Source organism: Hippichthys cyanospilos, chromosome 11 (genome assembly GCF_059441005.1).
Source record: "Hippichthys cyanospilos isolate Australia breed blue-spotted pipefish chromosome 11, RoL_Hcya_1.0, whole genome shotgun sequence".
NCBI lineage: Eukaryota > Metazoa > Chordata > Actinopteri > Syngnathiformes > Syngnathidae > Hippichthys > Hippichthys cyanospilos.
In genome coordinates this window covers 22,508,678-22,531,500 of record NC_142379.1, presented here as the reverse complement: position 1 = coordinate 22,531,500, position 22,823 = coordinate 22,508,678, and the positions used below count along the sequence as shown (strand labels likewise).

Below are 22,823 nucleotides of genomic sequence, written 5' to 3'. Positions count from 1 at the left end.
TTCAACAAAATTTAAAATAAAAGCTTTAATTATTTTTCTTTGTTTTGGTCTGAACATAGAAAATCTAATGAAATGATCAAAGTGAAAGAACACAGAAATTCAATGAATTTGCACATTGACTACATTCAGCGAAGCCAACGCAAGTTTTTGTAGCATTTTCAATTATCAATTTGAAGCTTTTCCATACCTCACTCTTCCCCGTGTGTGGTTCTCTTTTAAGTTCCCCTGTCTTTAGTTTATCCTTGACTTCTTGCGGCTTCATAATCAGGGATACCAGGTCAAAATAGATGCGGACTTGAGGAGGGGAAGATTATTAAGAGGGTGGCGTTCACGCGCGCAGAGCATGCTCTGGCTCTGCGGCTCGTATAGTAGTTAAATAGCAATTACCTTATACCACCTTCTCTGTTTTATCCAAATTATTAATTTTATAACAAGTATTCCTTAGTTTAGTATCCACATTCCACACATCATTTTAGTATACATTTTTATAAACATATATTTATTTAAAAAAAAAGTCAGTGAGATATAAGCCCAGCCCAACCCGACCCAAACGTAATGAATGAGATTTTAGGCCCAACCCAGCCTGAAGGGCTTGGGCTTAAGATCTTACCTCTATGTCTGTGTACTCTTTAATATCTGAGATGCCGTTGTAGGTGGCTGCTTCCTTAAAAATTTCCCAGTCTGTTGACTCAAAGCAGTCCTGTAAGGCTGAGGTTTCCTCTTGTGGCCACACCCTTACTTATTTTGGTGCAGGTTTGATGACTTTCACTCTTCGTCTGTATGCAGGCAATAGCATAATGGTGAGGTGGTCAGAGGTACCAATGTGGGGGAGGGGTGGCTTTGTACACTCCTTTGTGCTGAATGTAAACACAGTCCAAAGTGTTATGTCCTCTTGTTTCAAAATGGATTTGTTGATGAAACATGGGAAGAACAGTTTTGAGATCAGCATGGTTGAAATCTCCAGCGAAGATGATGAAGCTGTCTGGTTGCGCTGTTCACTGATAGCCTGGTGCAGTTCGTTCAGCGCCACACTTCTGTTGCTGTTGTTAGTTGGGGGGATATAGGTAGCAACCAGCAGGATTGAACTTATCTCCCTTGGCGAGTAGAAGGAGCAACACTTCACGATCATGAATTCCGCCAGAGGTGAGCAGTGTTTATATACTACAGTGGCATCCCGGCACCACGCTTCGCGGCTGTAAACACACATGCCGCCACCGTGCGACATCCCTCCCTCTGTGTAAGCCCTGTCGGATTCCCCTACCTCGGGTTCCCATCCAGCTGTTGTGTGTTTCTCCTTATTAGTCTTCGTGTATTTAAACCCCCTGTCTTGTCACACCAGTGCTGGGCCATTCCATATCCTACCTCCTTGATGTTTCTTCCCCCTCTGCTGTTCCGATCACTCCACTTATTCCCCAGTCTCCTGATCGCTGTTCTCCGTGAGTCTATTTTTGTTCTTGTTTGTTTGCTACTTTGTCCTGTTTTTGTTCATGATTGTTCCTGCCCCTATTTTGGTATTAAACCTCAATTTTTGAGTGTACTCTCCTGGCTTCCTTAGAGTTCTGCGTCCCCCTTCTCGCAACTCCACACTCCATTTGCCATGCCCCGTCATGGCAGGTTCAAACCAGCGCTACTGATCCACTCAATAAATCCCCCAAATTTGCTACGGGACCACATAAGCACAAATGAATGGAAAGCAGATAAGGGTACCTTGAAAAACATGTATCCGCTCACAAGACTGAAATTGCATCACAAACCACAGCTTCGCGATCACACAGCTCAAGCAACAAACTGCGTGACAAAACAGTGGCCATCCATAAGAAACCTCATCCTCATCCTCACCCAATTGAAGAATGAAAGGCCTTTCTAAAAGAGAATGGCATCTGCTTTAGGCGCTGCTTTTCTATGACTCACCTCACAAAGAACTGTGAAGCAGCCTTGAAATTTACCACTCCACTTTGTGGAGTGTGAACGTGATGGTCACATTGTCGCATTACACCCTGTACCTGCTCGTTGGGATAGCAGGAAGCCATCATTTGAGCATGGCGAGGAGGATGAAGGAGAACTCAATCAGTAGTCACATCCAGTTTCACAGAAGTCTGCGATGTAAAAAAAGAACCTAGGTCTTGTTCCAGAATCTGTCTCGTAAGAGTCTACCACAAAGCACAACAAGACAAAGTCATAAAGGTCTATGTTATTTTAGACGACCAAAGTAACAAGTCATTGGTTCAATCAAGACTTCCTTTGGTTCTTCCGGGTTCAAAGGTAACAATCCCTGTAACAAGGTTGTCGGTACCGAATGAAGGTTCGTGTATTCGGCAACAGTCCTTCACCAGCAGTGGCCATCTTTTTTTATGTTGACGACAGCCTTAAGTCCCTTCCATCAGCTGCAGAGGCCATCGACCTGCACAAGAGAATACAAGAGATGATTGGCATCTTCAACCTGCGGTTAACTGTTAACTCGCAGTGGAATTCTAGCAACAGTCTTTTTGACCCTCTTGGACTTGCTGCACCAATCATAATTCAAGGAAAACTTACCAACGGTGAGGTGCTTGACTGGGGTACTCCACTTTCTGACGAAAAGAAAGCTGTATCGAAAGCCTGGGGAAGTTCCTTACAAACTCTGAGTGACTTTAAAATACCAATAGCATACACTCCAACTACTCTTACCACAGCTTCCAGAAAGGAGCTCCACATCTTTTCAGATGCTTCAACTAAAGCCATTGCAGCCATAGCCTACCTAAATGTATTTGACAATAATGGAAAATGTCACTTTGGCTTTGTCTTGGGAAATCTAAACCAGCTTCCGCAGCTGCCCTCCCAGTGTGGAGATTGGAGCTTTGTGCGTCTGTTTTAGCAGTGTAAGTGGCGGAGCTGGTGGAGAGTTAGACCTTAGAATAGACTCAGTGCAACTTACACAGACAGCAAAGTTGTGTTAGGATAAATACACAACCAGGCCAGACAGTTTTATTTGTATGTCACCTATAGAGTGCAAGAAATCTGAAAATCTACAAAACCCGAGCAGTGGCACTATGTCTGCACCACCATGAATCTGGCGGATGATGCCACTCGATCGGTACCTGCAGCTGAACTTGCCACCACAACATGCCTCACTGGGCCTCAGTTTTAGTCAAGAACTGAAGAGACGACCACTTCTGAAGAGGAGGCTTACTACCTCGTTGCTCCAGACCTTGATTCGAAATTGCGTTTTCATGTTACTGTTACTGTTCTTCCAGTGGCTATGGGATCTCTAAGGTTCAAACGATTCTCATCCCGGAAGCCTTTGGTGCAAGCCATTACATTCTTGATGCACATCGCGACCCAATTCAGTGCTGATAAGACCAAGCTTATAGATTGTCGTGGTTGGCATCAATGCAAAATCCCTCACACAGCAGAAAAGGTTATCAAAGCACAAATGTTTATCATCAGGTGCGTGCAAAAAGAATACTACAGTAAAGAGTTCTCATGCTTGGCTGCTAGGAAGGGCACTTCAAAAACCAGTTCCCTAAGGAAGCTGAACCCTTATGCGAACGATGTCCTTCTAAAAATAGGTGGAAGGCTCAACCAGTCGACACAACGCAAGAAAAATGTTGCCTCTTGACATTCCAGGATGCAGTCACATTGCCATGTGTTAGAATCACTGTAGATATAGTTATTATACATTAGCTACAAAATATTAATGCTTGCAATGAAGAATTACTTTGCTGTGTGAATGATGTTGTTAGGATTATAATTATTATAGTGATTATGAATTTACTATAAAATGTAAACTGCTGTGGTATGTTGGTGGTATGCTGTGAGAATGAGTGCACTGCTTGTGGGGGGAAAAAAAAATGGCCTTGTTATTGTTTTGTCTCAAGCAGAAAGAAGGTCGCTCAAGCCTGCCAGTTGATGCGGTCCCGCAGCTGTGACTCTTATCGATGTCTCGCAACGCATATTTCATCAGAATGTCTCACTACGCAAAATATTTTATCAGAATGACTTGCTACATATAATATTTTATCATACATGCATTAGTTTCTCACACACATGTTCACACATAGAAGGACAAGTACACAAGGTTCCGGCCATAGACTTGCATTTTTTCCTGCCCCTTGAGGGCCGGGACCTTCATGTAGTTCGGGATCTCTGTATCAAATAAAAGTGAGAGGGTTCGGAGAGACTGGCAGAGCGCAGTAGAATTGTCCTTGGCCAGTTCCTTTTCGCTCCCCTCATGCATGAGTTGGGAAGATTGCCTTGTCTTCTTTTTTGTGTACAGTTTCTTACAAGCAATGGGTGCATCGGGTTTCATGAATGCCTTGCGTCAGTTATTTGCTCTGCGTGGAACCTGCAAAGAAAATACGTTCCAACCAACTTCAAAGGTGCCTGCAAAGAGTTGCATATACTCCAGACAAATCCTGAAGAGCCTAATATCAGGAAGTACTTCAGTGATGAAGGTTACACTTGGGTCTTCAACCTGCCACATTACTCTCATATGGGGGGAATGTGGGAGCAAATGATTGGCATTTTTCAATGAATACCGGATTCATGCAAACCAGTCCTTCACGCCTCACACATGAGGTGCTGCCAACTTTGATGGCAGAGGTTGTGGCAATCCTTAATGCCAGGGCACTTATGCCAATCTCTTCAGATCCAGACTCATCCTTTCTTCTGACTCCTGCTTCACTCCTGACGCAAAAGGTATGTACTTACCTTTTTTCCTCCAGGAACTTATGACAGTAGAGACCTCCATCATTAGCAATGGAGACAAGTACAGAACCTTGCCAACACCTGTTGGAATAGATGGAGACATGAATACCTACTGACTCATCAAACACATGGTGGGTGGCAGGACGCACATTGTAATCTGAGCAAAAGTGACTTGGTCCCGCTCAAAGACAACCAGGTGAAGTGGAATGAGTGGCCAATGGCTCTAGTCAAAAAAACATTCCCTGATCAAGATGGGAAGGTCCAGAAAGTGGAACTTAAGGTCGCAAACTGGATCAGCAAAGACTTTCTTGAGGCCAGTCTCTGAGACACTTCTGATGTGCGCGAAAGATGTTCAGCCGAGTTGACAATTCTGGTTATTTGAATGTTTGTTTTTTTGTTCTGGTAGTGGTATTCTATAATACCAGGCGGGGAGTGTCATGACCTGTGGGGTTGTTTGTGTTGTTCTGTCTCCTTCTTTGGACGTTTTTTGGTAATTATTTTTATTTTCTGTCAACGTTAAACTGCCCGCGACTGCACGCAGGGCTTGTACCGTAATGTCACCAAACCGCATATCCAGGTTTCACCATGATTATAGCCACTGGACAGCAACAGTTCCCGAAGTTATATACACTGTTTGCGTTTAAAAAGGCATCGCTTGTAAGTTACGTTTTGGCTTTCTTAATGTGATGTGTATGTTTTATTGATACATTTTATGATTTATAAACGTTTGTTTATTCAGTTGTATTGTTTCAGTTTTACAGATAAATTGTAACTTCAAAAGGATTGAAGACAAGCTTTTTCATCATTTTGAAGAACTGACCACTATCTGTCAAAGGGTGCACAGACACAAGCACACTGAGGACAGAATAGACTCCATAGGGCTTTGCCTTTTCCACAACTTGCTTGACTTCGCTGAGCTTTATATATAATAACGATACAACATAGTTCATTTTAGTATGCATAATATCTTCTAATATTGTCCATAATCACCTTTTTTATTTTTTTAAACTATACATGTATGGATCGGTATGATGCCACTGACCATTTGGAGTGGTTGAAAGTAAGATGATATTCATAAATAAATTTGTCATGACACCTCAAAAGCAGTGACATATTTTATAAAATAAATGATAAATAAAATGAATATGTTTGTTTTTCCCCACTCCCCAAGGGTTAAGAATTCACAGTAACTGAATGCTAGATGGAATATAGTTTTTACTACGTACAGAAGTACTGTAATCATGACCGCTGTTGAAAAAACTCAAGCTAAGCGTACATTTAAGTAGCCTGACACATTTTGGTGGGGATGTGGACAAAAAAAAAAAAAAATCCAAAATACGCATACATTGCAGTGACATGCTACAGAAAGAGAATTCAGGCTTTGCAGACCTTTGCTTAGCACAGTGGTTCTTAACCTGGGTTCGATCGAACCCTAGGAGTTCGGTGAGTCGGTCTCAGGGGTTCGGTGGAGGCTCCACCGAGGTTTTTTTTTTTTTTTTTTTTCCTTCACCGCAGATGTCCACTTCTTTGTCTAGTCTGCAGTTAGTGGGCACAGTCATTGAAAGCGTCCTGCTCTGAGATTTCCTACCGGTCCTACTGAGCTAAGCTAACGATAGTACAGCATTGTCAGCACAATAATAATAGTCAGCACAGTCTCGGCCACTGCGAGTTTGCGATAGCACCCCCACGGTCGACAATATAAATGTAAGGGTTCGTTGAATGGGCATATGAAACATGTAGGGTTCGGTGACGGCTTAGAGTCAATGTGTGATGTAATTTCTTCATTCGATTATATTCTTTATCATCACATGGAAACATAATGTATGGACACTAAATTGAACTCGCAACAGTAGTGTGTTTTATTACCATGCCAACTCATGAGAACATATTAACATTCTAATTACCGTACATATTGAAAAGGAATAATCATGACATCCAAATATAAAGCCAAACATTTTTGGCTATTTTTGGAGCATTATGTGTAATTAATATTGAGCACAATGATAAGGTCATCTGGAAAACACTTATTAAAAGTGAGGTAGGAGTGGCTGTGATTTGACATTTTTAGGGGGCATACTTTGTCTTGGATTCTCACCAAAGATTATTTTTCTAGAGGTGCTTCATACGTATGCTCACCTTACTCCACAGAAAATACTGTATTGTATGATGAACATTGTTAATAATGCAACGAATGATGACCCTCAGATCCTTTGTCAAGTTTGTGACAGAATTTACAAAAACAAAGCGTGGGTTTGGAATGTCACGCAGGATTGACGAAAATAGGTAAAAAATACAGACACATGCAGGACATATGAGTGTTTGTCAGGGCCCATTTTAAAATATCATCCAAATTTCCCCTCACGGACAACTTCCCCTCTGTGAGTCACTCAGTCCACATCATCCCCAGCAAAGTGTTGTGCCAAAACATTCAACCAGCGTGATGATACAGCATTTGTTTACCTTGTAATTTGATGACATAAAGAAGATTTAGATGCTACCAATCTTATCCTACAGTATATTACACATGCTATTCCACATTACAATGTATGTCAATAATGAATCTGGAATATTTTTATTCAATTCATCAAAGCCATTTACTGAACTGCATTGTATAAACACAGAGGGTTCTTACACTGGTCTTTAGCATGCCCAACGACTCATCTCAACTGTACACAGTGTTAATGATGCAACTGTTGCCCCCTCCTGAGAAGCCGGATAGTGGACCAGAATTTCCTTGTAGATGTCCGGAAGACGTTTTCCATGGCCTCACTATATACCTCCAACACCCACGTTTTTGCCTCAGCCACTGCCAAAGCTGCACTCCACTAAGCCAGTTGGTACCTGTCAGCAGCCTCCGCAGTCCTGCAAACAAAAAGCTTGACAGCATCCTTTTACCAGCAGTTTTGGCAATCGCCGCTATGACAGGCCCCGACCACTTACGGCTACAACTTTGATGAGCCGCCTTGACAATGGAGGCGCGGAAAATGGTCCTCTCAGAAGCAATGGCCCCCGTCTCCTCCAGGACATGGGAGAAATTCTGTGGGAATTGAAGGGAATTGAAAGTTTAGGTGGCTCATCTGCCGCTTACGATTGCTATGTCAAAGGTTGCTGAACTGTGGTGCGCATGGCAGCGGCATCACTTGGCAGCCATTTCCGAATTTACCATGGACATTCGGCATGAGGCCAACAAATGCAACCCAGTGGCTGACTGACTGTCACGCTTGCTTGTTTGCCCTGTACAACTTGATGTTGATTCTTTAGGATCGGCCGCTGACCAGGTCAATTATCCGGACATTCTCTGCCTTAAAACTGTGGGTACAGCTCTTCGACTCAATGAGGTTGTGTTGCTGGAGAGTGGTCCTCCACTGCTCTGCAATGGGCACCATGGGCCACCCTCGATCTGTGGTCCTGCTGGAATGGTGTAGCTGGGTTTTTGACTCGATCCACTCCCTCTTGCACCCTGGCATTCCTGTATTAGTCAACTGAGTTTGGGCCTGGATTAAGTAAGGACATCAGGATTCGGGCAGCTGCTTGCGTCGTTTACCAGAGTACAAAGTTATGCATATCAGAGCAACCATCAAACCTTTTCCAATTCCGACCAAGCGGTTTGACCATATTCATGTAGACCTTTTACACACCTGCTCACCTTGGTGGATCAAAACCACTCAGCAGCCAGAAGGCCACTTTGTCCTCCACAACCTCTGTAGGCATAGCCTATCTGTTACTGTTATCCTGGGATGGGCGTTTTGGCACGCCCTCTGATATTATTTGTGTCTGGGTTCATCTCTGGCTGAGTCCTTTGTATCAGAAATGATGTGTTTTAGTTTACGAAATTAATTAAAAGAAAATAGTGAGCCAAGAGATTAAACCAAATTACTATGTCAAGGCTGTCACTTTAATATTACTTTTGCTATTGATTTTAGACATTATTGAGGAATATTTTTCTGCAAGCATTTATTTTTCAGTGAGGTACAAAGTGCAACAAAATGTAATCCCTGCAGTTTCAAAAGTACTGGATGTAAGAGCACACGGCTATGGTGCTGTGCCAATATCTCATTAAATCTCATTTATATTATTGCTGTATTTATATTCCAACAACAGCTTACTGATCGATTGTCCCCTGTTGGGAAACTGATGGACTGTAGGTGTGCATACAATTGATGCGGGGAAAAACAAACAAACTATGATCCACATTTTTTTTTTTTTCTGTCACTTCTGGCTCAATTGTAGTTGTCTGATAAATCATCAACTTGTCACTCGCACCTGTACATTTTATTGTAAACCAAACAAGACAGATTAATTGCGATGTGACCTTGAAATGCAACATCAACATTAATTTGCCACATTGAAAAAGCAAAATGTTTTTGGGTACACTCATTGAGTGAACCCAGCCCAGTTCAAAAGCAAGCACTCAGACAAAGACTAAGCACATTTTCGTCACTCAGGAGGAAGTGGCTAGGTGCTTTTACATGAATCACGTTGATCCTTTAAGGGGGGAAAAAAGTAGGTCAAAAGGATTATAAATACTCGTTAGAGAGGCAAAACATCAATGACTGCTAGACAGCCAGAAGCCACCATGTTATTTTGGTTGCTGTTGCCACTGGCCGCTCACTCATCTCTGGCTGGGCCTTTGCTCACGAAGGAAAAAGACAACCGGCTGCTAGCTGAGGTACGTCATATTTCTTTATAAACTCTCTATCATCAGTACATTCATGACCTCTCTGTCATATGCAGAATTACCTTCTGCGGTTTTATACGCTTCCGGCCAGGCTGCAAAGCCTGATGAGGACAGCAGGAGACTTTGAATCCAAGCTTAAGAAAATGCAGAGGTTCTTCAACTTAAAGGTGAGTAACTATCATTTTAAGGAGGCTGTTTCACCCTAAAAATGAGAGATTTTCCTCAAAACATATTTATATGACAAAGTAAATATGTTGTTAGAAAGCTCTTTGACTTTTTTGCAATGAAGTAATTGCAAGCTGACATTGAACATGCAAAGAATGAAATATGTAACCTTGCTGACAATGTACATTTATAGCTTATGTTAATATTTTATGAGCTGATGGTGGCCACAGCGACTCAATTCTCTCCATCTAAGCCTGTCTGCTGCATCCTCTTGTCTCACTCCAACTACCTTCATGTCCTCTTTTACTCTATCTATTAACCTCGTTTTTGGTCATCCTCCAAGTCTCCTGTCTGGAAATTCAAAATTCAGCATCCTTCTACCTATATTTTCAGTATCTCTCCTTTGGACATGTTCAAACCATCTCAGTGTGGCCTCTGAGTTTATTTCCAAAACCTCTAACATGGGCTGTCCCTCTGATGAATTAATTCCTTAACCTATCCATCCTGGTCACCCCCAATGAGAGCCTCAGCATTATAATTTCTGCTACCTACAGCACTGGCTCCTGCCTTTTCCTCAGTGGCACTGTCTCCAGGCCAAACAAACATCGCTGGTCTCATCACCACACCATTCGAGCTTCTCCACCTCTTGCCTGCTTTAACTGCAGATCACAATGTCATCTGCAAACATCATTGTTCATGATTCTTGTCTAGCCTTGTCAATCAGCCTTCCCATCACCATAGCAAATAAGAAGGGGCTCATGGCTGATATCTGATGCTGTCCCACCTTCAACTTGAACTCTTCTGTTTTACTGAACTCATACATGTCATGCACTGTTCAAACCTAGTTCTCTGCCACTTCAGACTTCTTCACACAATGCCACAGTTCCTCCCTGGGAACCCTGTCATAATATTTCTCCAAATCTACAAACTTCCTCTATGCTTTTCTATCAACAACCTCAAAGCGCACTTCATCTGTAGTGATCCGCTTTTGGCATCAAACCATACAGCTGCTCACAACTGCAAACAAATTGAGAACTTTTGTCCCAAGTCCAGCTCTCTCAACTACTCTTGACCATAGCTACTGTACAATGTGTGGCTCATTGACTTGATTCCCTTTGTAGTTACCACATCTCCCTTGTTATTACAATGGGCACCAGCACGCTACTCTATTCCTCAGGCATCTTCTCACCAAAATCCTGTTAAACAACCCACTCAGGAACTACTCCTGCCTCTCCAAAACATTTCCATACCACTACAGCAGGGGTGTCCAAACTTTTTTTAAAAGAGGGCTTGATTTGGTAAAATTAAAATATGTGGGGCCAACCTTTCCACCTGATATTCTTTGAACCAATAACATTAAACACAAATGAACTATTTTGATGAACTATTTTGATGCCTGACTCAAGTCTTTTCTAAAGGCCAAACAATGCTCTTCATTTTTCAGCTTCAACTATTTTGTCCTCTTCTCTGTCTTTGCATTCTTCATCTTCTCCACTAGTCATCCTACACACTACCATCCTATGCTGTCTGGCTTCATTTTCACCTGTCGGTACTTTGCAGTCACTGATCTCCTTGAGATGACATCATCTACACGAGATGTAATCTATCTGTGTATAGGGGGGTCCTCGGTTTACAACGTTGATCTGGTCTTAAGACGTGGTGTAACCCGAATTTTCAGTGTAAGTCGGAACACCATAAATAGATTACTTTATATGTACTGTACTGTGCTGCAAAGTATTGTACTATAAATACAAACACAACCAAAATGACATATCACTGGAACTGAGAGGCACCATTTTCCTCGCCCACAACCACCACAAAGTGTATTCATTCATTGCACATAAAAACTAGTTGTTTACGTCACATGGAACGACACTTAATATTATTTTTAATATTTTTATATTAAAAATAAAAATATATTTTTATGGTGTGCGTTCATAAGCATGTTCCTAACCTTGAAACATCATAAGTCGGGACCGTCGTCACTCGAAGACCCCCTGTACTCCTAGGTCACCTGATGTTCATGCCCCTTTTGGAAGAAAGTTTTTCCCTATGGCAATTCTTATCCGTTTGGCAAAGTCAACCACCGTTTGACCTTCTGCTTTCCTTTCCTGAATACCAAATTGCCCATTGCCTCCTCATCACCTCTTTTTACTGCACCAACATGGCCATTGCAGTCTGTACTATTAACAACTCTCAAATTTCTAGGGATGCTCTGCATTACTTCCTGAAGGTGCAACCAGAAATTAAACCAACATGGGATGTCATACTGACTAAGAACCTTGAATAATCACCCCTTGTTTCTCATTTCAGACTCATCACTCTAGTGGATACTCTTTTAATCTCCAGGACATTCCTAACAAACTACTCCTTCAAGATAACTCCTACTCCATTTCTCTTCCCATCTACTCCATCATAGAACAACTTGAATTCTGTTCCTAGGCTTCAAGCCTTCCTGCCTTCCTACCTGTTTTCCTGGACACACAGTCTTTCCACATTCCTTGTCTGTATCACGTCAACCAACTCCTTATCTTTTTCTGTCATAGTTCCAATATTCACTCAATCAAATTTTATTTGTATAGCCCTGAATCACAGTCTCAAAGGGCTTCACAGATGAAAAGAGGTCATGTCGAGACTTCTTTTGAAAAAAGTAGTCATACAGAGACATCTTTTCGGTGTAAGGTACACAACAGCATCCCCTGTCAAAGCTCCCAGAAGGGGAAGGAAAATCTCAAAAACCCCAATTTGGGGAAAATCAGAAACCTTCAGAAGGGACCACAGGTGGGAGGAGCCCCCTTCCAGGCCAACAGGTTGAAGTGCTGCATGTACCAAATACAGACAAATAGATACACATTACAGACAAATACAGGTACACAATATAGATTACAGCAAACATATTATGCTATATAGTGCAATGATGCCATTGAGCAGGAACCTTGAACCTTGAGGTTCAACCAAGTGGACCTCAGACGGTCGATCTCTTAACCCGCAATGGTCGATCAGCACAGGGCCAAATGGGGGCGGTCAAGTCAACCTTCACTATCTAGCTTGCCCCCTCTCTGAGGGGGGGCAGAAGGGGGCAGGAAAAAAAAGAAGAAGAAAGCTGCAGACAGGCCCAACTCAATGCTTTCTAATATAAATGTGTTGTTAGACAGGATTTAAAGATATCTCCTGAGGTGGCTGCGGGAACTTCCACAGGTAGGACATTCCATAGTACTGGCTTGCGGATGGAAAAGGCTCTTGATCAACTGGACTTCTTTTTAGCCCGTGGGGTCGATAACAAACCGGCATTTTGTGACTGAAGTTGTCAGGCCATAACCTATGGTGATGCTAAGTCGATGAGATAGGAAGGAGCTAAACCATGTAAAATTTTATAAGTAATTAACAACACCATAAAATCACATCTCATGTTTATTGGAAGCCAATGCAGGTCAGTGAGAATTGGAGTAATATGATCAAACTTTCTCGTCCTTGTCAATAGTCTCGCTGCTGCATTTTGTACAGACTGCAGATTTTGACGCAGGACATGGAAAGCCCAGAAAACAGAATGTTACAATAGTCAAGGCACAACATAACAAATGCATGAATTAATGTTTCAGTATCGCTAGGAGAAAGAATAGGGTGAATTTTGGCTATACTGTATTGTATATTTTATTTTGTCCCTTATTAGCTGAATCCGCTGAGTTAAGAATCACATGAAATTGTGTGCTGAATGGAGGGAACTATGATTAATCTGCTGCTCTTGCGTTAGCTTTGCTACTGTATCACATAAATATTTTGGGTTGTTTTTATTAAGACCAATCATTTTAGAAAAGTAATTTGTTTTTGCTAACCTAAGAGCCTCTTTATATTTCAGCAGGCTATTGCACCAGGCCTGATGGAAAACCTCGAGTTTAGTTGTTTGACATTAACGCTCAAGTTGTCTACTTAACAATTTAAACGTACGCGTTTCATCCGTAAACCACGGAGTGTGCAGCTTCAGACGAATTTTCAATCTTAACAGCGCAATAGAGTTTAGGGAATTTAAAAGAACCGTATTAAAATCGTTTGTGATCTTATCGACTGAACCAATGAAAGGTGGAAAGGCAGCTGTTGCAAAAGGCAGTAGTTCAGAAAGTGCAGCTGTGGTTGATGAATTAATATCACGGCTCTTAAAGCCTTGGTTGTGGTCAATAAGACAACACTGAGTTAGGACTTCGAATGTTATAAGATGATGACCAGACATAGCTTTAGTATATGGCAAAATTGTAACATTTGAGGCAGTTAGGCCATGGGTTAACAATAAATCTCAGATATTACCATTCCGGTGTGTCGCTGCTTCTATTATTTGTGTAAAAACCAAATGCATCCATTATTGCTTGAAATGCTACAGTAAGTGACTCCAATGGGGAGTTCATATGAATATTGAAGTCTCCCATAATTAATATATTATCTGCATGAGTTATTAAATCAGCCATAAGTTAAGGGAGTTCGTCTAAGAATCCAGAGTATGGACCGGGAGGACGGTAAATAACTACCACATAGAATGGTGGTGAGGAGCTTGATCGCATAACGAGACCCTCAAATGTCTTGAAGGTATGATTAGTGCTTGTGCTAAGTTTAAGACCAGATTTTGAAATTAGGGCGACACCTCCCCCTTTTTTACAAGGACGGGCAACATGTGAGCCCACAAAGTTTGGGGGTAAGGCCTCATTTAATGATAAAAAATAATTTGGTTTTAACCAGGTTTGACAGAGACCAAGCACTTTAAGATTGTGATCTGTAATAAGGTCATTTACAGGAAGGGCTTTTGAGGAGAGTGACCTAATATTTATGAAACCGAATTTAAACTGGGAAATTTTTCCTGAACTATTCTGAGTCTTAATGTTAGTAGTACTAATACTAACAAGATTTTGATGGCTGGGGCTCAGTCTGTATTTTGAGTAATTAAAACTTCATCACAATGTTAGTAATGTAGGAATTTGATTGTTGACGGCTACAATGCATGTATTAATATTAATATTCCGCCTAGGTACTATGTCACTAATCTGACCAGTTAATGAGATGTGGCTATTTCCTTAATCAAAACCACCTCAGCAGAAATCTTATCACTAGGGGATTCAGCATTAGGTATTGAAACGGTGTGTGGATTACAGCAATGACAATAATAGAAATAGTAATAATAATCAATGTAATCTTAGGAAAAATATGCAACCCAAGTTTAAATATTTTACTAATAACCATTGTGTCATCCTCCAGTGAAGAAAGACAAAAAGATAGTTCGATTGACATTAAAGGTGTATCCCATTATGACAAGGTAGGCAGCAGTTTTAGGGAATTGCAAAATGTTGACTATGAAGAAAAAGAATGCAGTAATATACATGATTAAAATGATTGAACAGAATAAACAGCATAGAAAATGTGTGTATTGAAACCATTTTTTGTGTCTTTTTCCCATTAGATAACCGGCAGTCTGGATGATAACACCCTAAACTTGATGACTCAGGCAAGATGTGGTGTCCCGGACGTTGGTGAATACAACCACTTCCCTCGGAACCTTAAATGGAAAAATAACATTGTGACTTTCAGGTACACTCCCTGAAGTGAAAATGTGTTTAAAATTGTTTTTAGGATCTGTCATTCATTCATATTGGTTTCAGGATTTTAAATTACACTCCGGATTTGAGGAAGTCTGATGTTGACAGAGCCATCCGCAAAGCGCTCAATGTATGGTCTGATGTGACACCACTGACCTTTAAGAAGCTGTACTACAGCACTGCTGACATTATGATCAGCTTTGGGAGAAAAGGTACTCACCAAAAAAACGTTCATTCTAATTTACAATGTCACGCATGCTATCTCAAAACATGCCTTGACTGGCTTCTAGAGTGGCGAACCATGCTGTGGAGTTGCTATTAAGTCACTAATCATTGAGTCCATGGCAGTGAATAAGATACAGCTCTGATAAAAATAGTTTTCATGAAACAACTACTTGGAAAGACGAAGAAGTCACACTAATTGCCCAGATGGCGTATGACTGACACAATTGTTTATGTCCAGAATTAAGCGCTCAGATGATGAACTACATAATTCACAGAGGTCTGGCAAGATCTGCATTAAAGCAGTTCATAGTCCACCACAACAACATATTCATTCTGATGAAGATGCATTTTAACTGTTACTGCACGTGTGGGCTACAGAACATGGTGATCACAATCCTTTTGATGGTCCGAACGGGCTGCTGGCTCATGCTTACCCGCCGGGCCAAGGCATTGGAGGAGACACTCACTTCGATGAGGATGAGCACTGGAGCAAGGATTCATCAGGTGTTAAATTGACTATATGGATATGTCATTTAATGTAGAAAAACAATGACGATACGAATGTTTTTCTTTGCAGCTTACAACCTGTTTATTGTGGCAGCACATGAGTTGGGCCACGCTCTTGGTATGTCACACTCCAGTGACTCAGGCGCTCTCATGTACCCCATCTACTCATATGCTACGGGGTACCCACTTGCTCAGGATGATATTAAAGGCATCCAGGCACTCTATGGTGACAACCACATAATCAATCACAAAAACTATCAGGTAAGTCATTTGTCTTTTCTAAACATTTGTTTTCTTCTACAAGATAGGCCCGAACCCAGACCATAAGAAAGTCAAGCCAAAGCCGGACGCCCCCCAAAAATGTGACCCCACTTTAGCTTTTGATGCTGCTACAGAACTCAGAGGAGAAACCATCATATTCAAGGACAAGTGAGTCCACAAGCAAACATACAGAATTCACTCAGTGATTTTTTTTTTTTGTATTTATATAGATTTGTACTTTGTGCAGTTTTGGAATTTTGTATGTATGTATACATATACGTAGTGCCGGACATTGTCTCTTAAAAGTGTGTTGCGTTACAGCAAAGGCATATTGTGATACATATTGCAATATATTGGGAATTGTTTGAAAAAAAATCGATGGCATATATATTAATGATGACTGAAAAAAGAAGCAAATTATTACAATAGGCAAATTCTATTTATTCTTTTTCAGAAGTCACACATCATTGACATCTATGAGCACATATTAAACATTCTTTTTAACAAAAAAAAGCAGGTCCACCTTTAATTTATTTCAAGCATGCCCTTTGATTGTGTTAATATGTCCTCAGCAGTTGAGAATACTCTTACACATGGCACTGATCTGGCAGGAGTACAGAGGTAGCACTTTGCCACACGAGCCCGCACAGAATACAGGTGACAGGGCTCTTCAACTGTAAACAAAACATATCTGAGACATCACTTGCATTGGTGAAAAAAAACAAAGAGAAAACTAAAGTTATAATTTATCAAATACAGGAAAACCTTGAGATACGGTCACTTCTGTACATGTTTTTTCTTCATATTATGAAAATTACTTATATAAAAGAAACTAAATTAAATAAAACAAAGCAAAACTTGAATCTCAAAATTCAAGATTTAACCGCAACACGAGATTCTTCTGCCCGCTATAATGTGTGCTCATTGTGGATTAGTGTATATTATTGCGCTTCTCTGGAACAAGAATGAAGTCCAAGATGTAACATTTAATGTGGTGTTTTTGAAGCGCTTGGGATGATGGATGTAATAACTCACAATATGACAAAAATCATGATAAGAAAGCCACTCCGCAGATTGATTTAAAAATATGAAATAGAGTATTATGAAAATAATGCATTTAAAAAACAATATGCGATATATTGGAAATTGAATGTCGTATTCAATACGCGAACTGCATCATTGCGTCAGTTCGTAACACAATATATCAACATTATTGCCCAGCACTACATACATGTAATGTAACCCCTTGTGAGCCACCACCTTACTGTGGTGGAGAGTTTTGCATGTCCCGATGATCCGAGGAGCTTAGTTGTCTGGGACTTTATGCTCCTACCAGGATCCCCGATGGCAAACAGGTTGTACATAATAGACCAGACTAAGCATGGCTCATAGAACCCTTCTGACAAGTAATATTAATGGATTCAATTTTCCCTTGCTCGGACATGTGTTACCATGGCCCTCCTGGGAAGCTAGGCCTGGAAGTGGGGCTTGCTGGCTGGGCCTGCTCCTATGAGCTCACCGCCTTTGCGAGGTTGCCCAACGGTCAGAGGTGAGATTGGCGGCGGCCAAAGGTGTTGACCTTGGCGCTCTGATCCTCTGCTACAGAAGATAGGTTTTGGAACATGTAATGTCACCTCTCTGGCACGGGAGGAGCCTGAGCTAGTGTGTGAGGTAGAAAAGTTCTGACAAGATATAGTCAGACTCATCTTCACTCGTACCAGTCTTCTTGAGAGGGGTTGGACTCTCTTCTGGGAGGACCTTCTGGGAACATCTTCTGGGAGAGTAGTTTGAAGACCTCCTCGGGGTGGGGATGAAGCACCTCCAAATCTCGGGTGGAAAAGGGTGGAATGCCCTCCCTGGGTCAGTAATGAATCCTGCCCCAAGTGGAAGAGTTCAAGTATTGCAGAGTCTTGCTCATGAATGAGGGAAGGATGGAGCAGTAGATTGAAAGGCAGATTGGTGCAGTGTCTTCTGTCATATGGACTCTGTACCAGTCTGTTGTGGTGAAGAAGTGTTGAGGCCAGAGTAGAAGCATTCTATTTGCAGGTCAATTTAAGCTCCTACCCTCTCCTTTGGTCACAAGCTGTGGGTTGTGACCAAAAGCACGAGATCCAGGATACAAGCGGCCAAAATGGGCTTCCACCACAGGGTGTCAGGGCTCTCCATGAGAGAGGAGATTATGCCACCGTAACAACTCAGGACACGCTGGAGAGACTATGTCTCTCCTCTGGCCTGGCTTCCTCTTGAGGTGCTTGATGAAGTGGCTGAGGAGAGGCAAGTCTGGGCTTTTCTACTAAATCTACTGCTCTTTCGATCCAACTTCAGATAGGCAATAAACCTCTTGTGACCCAACTTGAGACAAGCAGTAGACGATGGATGGATGGACGGACGGACAGACGGACAGGCGGGCGGGCGGACGGACGGAGAACAAATCCATGCAAAACACATGTAAACAAACAATACCAACATGTCATTATAAAGAATTATTGATTGTTTCATACTCCAGATTCTACTGGCGCCTCCACCCTCAGATGCTTGAACCTGAGCTCACATTAATCAAGTCCACATGGCCATCCATTCCCAACAAGGTAGACGCTGCCTATGAGAACCCAGAGAAGGATGAAGTCAATATCTTTAGCGGTGGGTTAACATTTTTGACACATTATGACTGAAAAAATGCATACATTTAAAGCTAAGTCTTGCTGTGGTGTTTGTCAGGTATCCGTATGTGGGCTTTGAATGGCTATAACATTGTGGATGGTTACCCAAAATACATCCACAAACTGGGATTTCCAAAGAGTTTGAGGAAACTGGATGCGGCTGTTCACATTAAAGACACAGGAAAAACTCTCTTCTTTCATGAGGAGGAGTATTGGAGGTAGAGTATGTGACATTTGCTGTATGTTAAGATAGCAACATATCAAATATTCAGTGTAATGAAAATGTTGGGAAAACCTTAACCCTTTATATAAGTAATCACATGAACAAATTAAAACCTTGCAGGACAGTGTTTTGACATTATTATATGGGATAGCAATGCTATATTAATTAAAAATACAGTGGGCCCCCGTGTTACGAGATTAATCCGTTCCGCGGTTGGGGTCGTAAGGTGAATTCGCCGTATGATAGGCAATCCAAACCTATGTTAAATACCTAATGCGATTAGAATCCCAGGTAAAAACATCAAAATTGTACATACATATTAAAAATTGGTACCAAAATAGTACAAGTGTTACGTATATATATATTTGTCAGGTTCATTTGTCAGACATTTGTAAAAAACTGTACACAAAAATGGAGACAAGGCAATCTTCCCAACTCAAGCATGAGGGAAGCGAAGAGGAACTGGCCAAGGACAATTCTACCGCGCTCTGCCAGTCTCTCCGACCCCTCTCACTTTTATTTGATACAGAGATCCCTAACTACTTGAAGGTCCTGGCTCTCAAGGGGCAGGAAAAAAATGCAAGTCTATGGTCGGACCCTTGTGTACTTGTCCTTCTATTTGTGAGCATGTGGGTGAGAAACTAATGCATTTATGAAAAAAATATTATAGGTAGCAAGACATTCTGATAAAATATTATGCACAGCGAGACATCGATAAGAGTCACAGCTGCGGGAGCACTCCAACTGGCAGGCTTGAGCGGCCTTCCTTCTGCTTGACACAAAACAATACCCAGACAGTTTTTGTCACTCTCACAGCATACCTTTTCTTCTTTGCAAGCGGTTATATTTTGTAACAGATTTATAGTCACTATAATCCTTTACCACAATCATTCACACAGCGAAGCATTTCTTCATTGCAAGCATTTATATTTTGTAGCAAATGTATAATCACTATATTAACAATTTTTGTAACAATAATATACATGTCTACAATCAGTAAACATTATACATAAAAAAATATAGAAAGTATTTATTTACCTTTGAGTGCCGCTTGTTATGCTCACATTCCCCAATAAGTGTTATCTCCAGCATCGCTAGCAATCTTGGGACCCATGGCTCAACCTTTCAACTTTGATTTAAGCAGTAAAATGCACTATAAATATGGTTTTGTAATCACTCACATTCGAACAAAGCTTCACCGTTCCGCCATTTTGAAATGAGGAAGGCCAACCAATAGCAGACCAGAATTGCAGTGACATGTTGCGGAGACGGCAGCTAAAAATAAGTGTAATTACCCAAAAATTCCTGCAGATGGAGATGAAACCACAAATACAGCCAAGCCCCTAGGGCCATGACGTTATTTTGGGCGCAAAACCATGAAAATATCATAAAGAGGGGATGAAAAAACTCAGTATTCCACGTCGCAACATGAAAATAACGTAAGTCAGGGACGTTGTAACACGGGGGTCCACTGTATTAGAAGGGCAAAAAAAAAAAAAAAAGGGCAAGCTGCTCTCAATGCCACAGTGACATTGATCTTTATTTTAAAACGTGTGTCTAAACTGGGTGAGTTATTGCTCACCAATTACCTGTGATCCTGTACCTTTCTCTCTTTTTTAAAAATCCCAGCTATGATGAAGCAAGTCACACCATGGATAGTGGCTACCCGCGATCCATAGAAAGAGATTTTCCCGGAATGGATGATGAGGTTGATGCTGCAGTTTATCACTACGGTACAGACTTACTTTTCTCTGTCACTCAATTTCAATCCACAGTGTAATTTGTCAACCATATTTGTGTATTTTCTTTTTTTTAAGGATTTTTGTATTTCTTCCATGGGCACACGCTGTATGAGTACAGTTACATGGCAAGGAAGGTCATACGTATCCTGAGAAGCAACTTTATTCTCGGCTGCTGAGATTACAGATGTGTTTTCAAATACAAATCCAATGAATAGAAATCCATAGAAATGATGGAGAGTACAAAATAATAATGTTTTATTTGGAAGAATTTTGTCCACACTCACATAGAGAATTCCCAGCCTAATGATACTGTTTAGATTCATTATTTTGGTTTATGTTTGTTACGTTCCACAGCACATTTTCCTGCCTAGCAAAATATTTATAAATACTATAAATTAGAGGTGTCCAAACTACAGCAATTTGCACCCCGCTATACTAAAAACACTTTTTGACAAGACCCACAATGCTACTTTGAAAAATAATTAAAGGATTTCATGGTTGACAACTTTAGAAGTGTAAAAGAAAAGCCTCATCAACGTTAACCAAAATAATTGACAAAGCAGTCTCTCTAATTACATTAAAAAAAAACAATGTCAATTTGCCTGCTTGACTGATTTTTTTCCCATGTTTCATAAGTTAAAGTATAAATATATGTGGCCCGTCTATCTATTTCACTATATGTGGCCCTCAGAGAAAAAAAAAAGTTTGGACACCCCTTCCGTAAATGAAAATGTGATAGTTCTGATTGCACTCTAATGAAAACTCTATGGAAAATTAGTAGTTTTTATGTTTTTGAAATGTATTTAAGGGATAGTGTGTAAGATTTAAGCCGTTTTTCGTTACGGACAGCAAGGGAGTGCTGCATTTACCATTTTCCATAGCTATGACAAACATGGCCGCCTCCGGAGAGGCGCCTACCCCCCCATGTAATATAATTTCAGGATGACTAGACCTGATTATTTTTAAAACATACTGTTGGTCTTTAATTAAGAACACATTCATTTGCAAGTTTTTGACATTTATAATCATTTAATTTATTCATTTTTAATGAAAATCTTACACATTGTCCCTTTAAAGATAAGTGAATGATAACTTCAAAGTAGTCTAATCTCTATTACTGTGCTTGACATTTGATTGTACTAGTTCTATTCATTGTCCGTATGAAATTAAATTGTTCAGCGAATTTGTTTATAATTTGAGTATTGCATTGATTGAATCCCCCTTTTGTGTGATTCTACTTTGTGGCACACAACTCTTAATACAAATGCAAAGTTATAAGGGTTACATTTCATATATTTAAGTATTTGTCCATCTTCAGGCTTACACAGCATCTTTTTTAATACTTATTGTTGGATTTGATATGCATTCGTCCACTACATTTAGTCTACTTTTATCAAACTGCAATTCATTTAGTGGTTTCTGGAATACAGTGAAGGTGGCTCAGTGGTGTAGTGAATAGAACATCCGCCTCACAGTTTTAAGGTTCCTGTTCAAATCCACCTGGCTCCACCCTTTCTGTGTGGAGTTTGCATGTTCTCCCTGAGCCCATGTGGGTTCTCTTTGGGCACTCCGGCTTCCTCCCACACCCCAAAAACATGCAAAACTTTATGGTTTTAACTGTTTAATCAGTTTGACTTTTAGTGCTGTACTCTGAGTGCCTGACTTTAGAATTACTTTTTTAAACAGGTGTTTTTGTGTTTTTGTCAAGGTTATGTACATATTTTGACTGGATAGTGCCAGCCAAAATTGTTTGTTGTTTTGAGATTTACTTGTCCCAGATGACTGATCCCAAGACTCTCCTAGCAGTATGATGGGCTGTTTTGTTTATTCACCCTTTTGTCGGAGCGGATCTGTATTGGATTGTATTTTATGGAGTTCAGAGATGAACTAGGGTCAAAATTGAACTCTATTGAGTGTTTTTCTTGACCCATTGTTGTATTGTTGTTTTTGTAATTACCTTTTAATTGAGATTAAATCAACATGTAAATAATTAAGTGTAATAACAGGGGAGTTACATCCCTAAGACCTATAAATTCAACATTATTTAAACTATTCCACTACGACACACATGCAACTTTGTGGTTCCGGTTCCCATTAACT

At 40.8% G+C, this 22,823-nt stretch overlaps 1 protein-coding gene across 5 annotated transcripts in view; it reads left to right on the top strand.

The window, feature by feature from the left end:
* Positions 1-22,823, top strand: part of mmp13b (matrix metallopeptidase 13b) — a 32,424-nt gene that overhangs the window by 819 nt on the left and 8,782 nt on the right. For 2 of the 5 annotated variants that reach the window (XM_088426978.1, XM_088426977.1), the window contains exons 1-11: positions 3,858-9,355; positions 9,421-9,531; positions 14,970-15,097; positions 15,169-15,317; positions 15,709-15,834; positions 15,908-16,063; positions 16,146-16,266; positions 18,605-18,738; positions 18,817-18,976; positions 20,611-20,714; positions 20,799-20,864. In XM_088426978.1, coding sequence (XP_088283104.1) covers positions 9,236-9,355; positions 9,421-9,531; positions 14,970-15,097; positions 15,169-15,317; positions 15,709-15,834; positions 15,908-16,063; positions 16,146-16,266; positions 18,605-18,738; positions 18,817-18,976; positions 20,611-20,714; positions 20,799-20,864 — 1,375 coding nt within the window. In that variant the 5' untranslated portion in view covers positions 3,858-9,235. Of the gene's footprint in view, positions 1-3,857; positions 9,532-12,680; positions 12,728-14,969; positions 15,098-15,168; positions 15,318-15,708; positions 15,835-15,907; positions 16,064-16,145; positions 16,267-18,604; positions 18,739-18,816; positions 18,977-20,610; positions 20,715-20,798; positions 21,918-22,823 lie in introns of those variants that run through there. The other 3 variants (XM_088426980.1, XM_088426976.1, XM_088426979.1) reach the window with 3 other exon arrangements.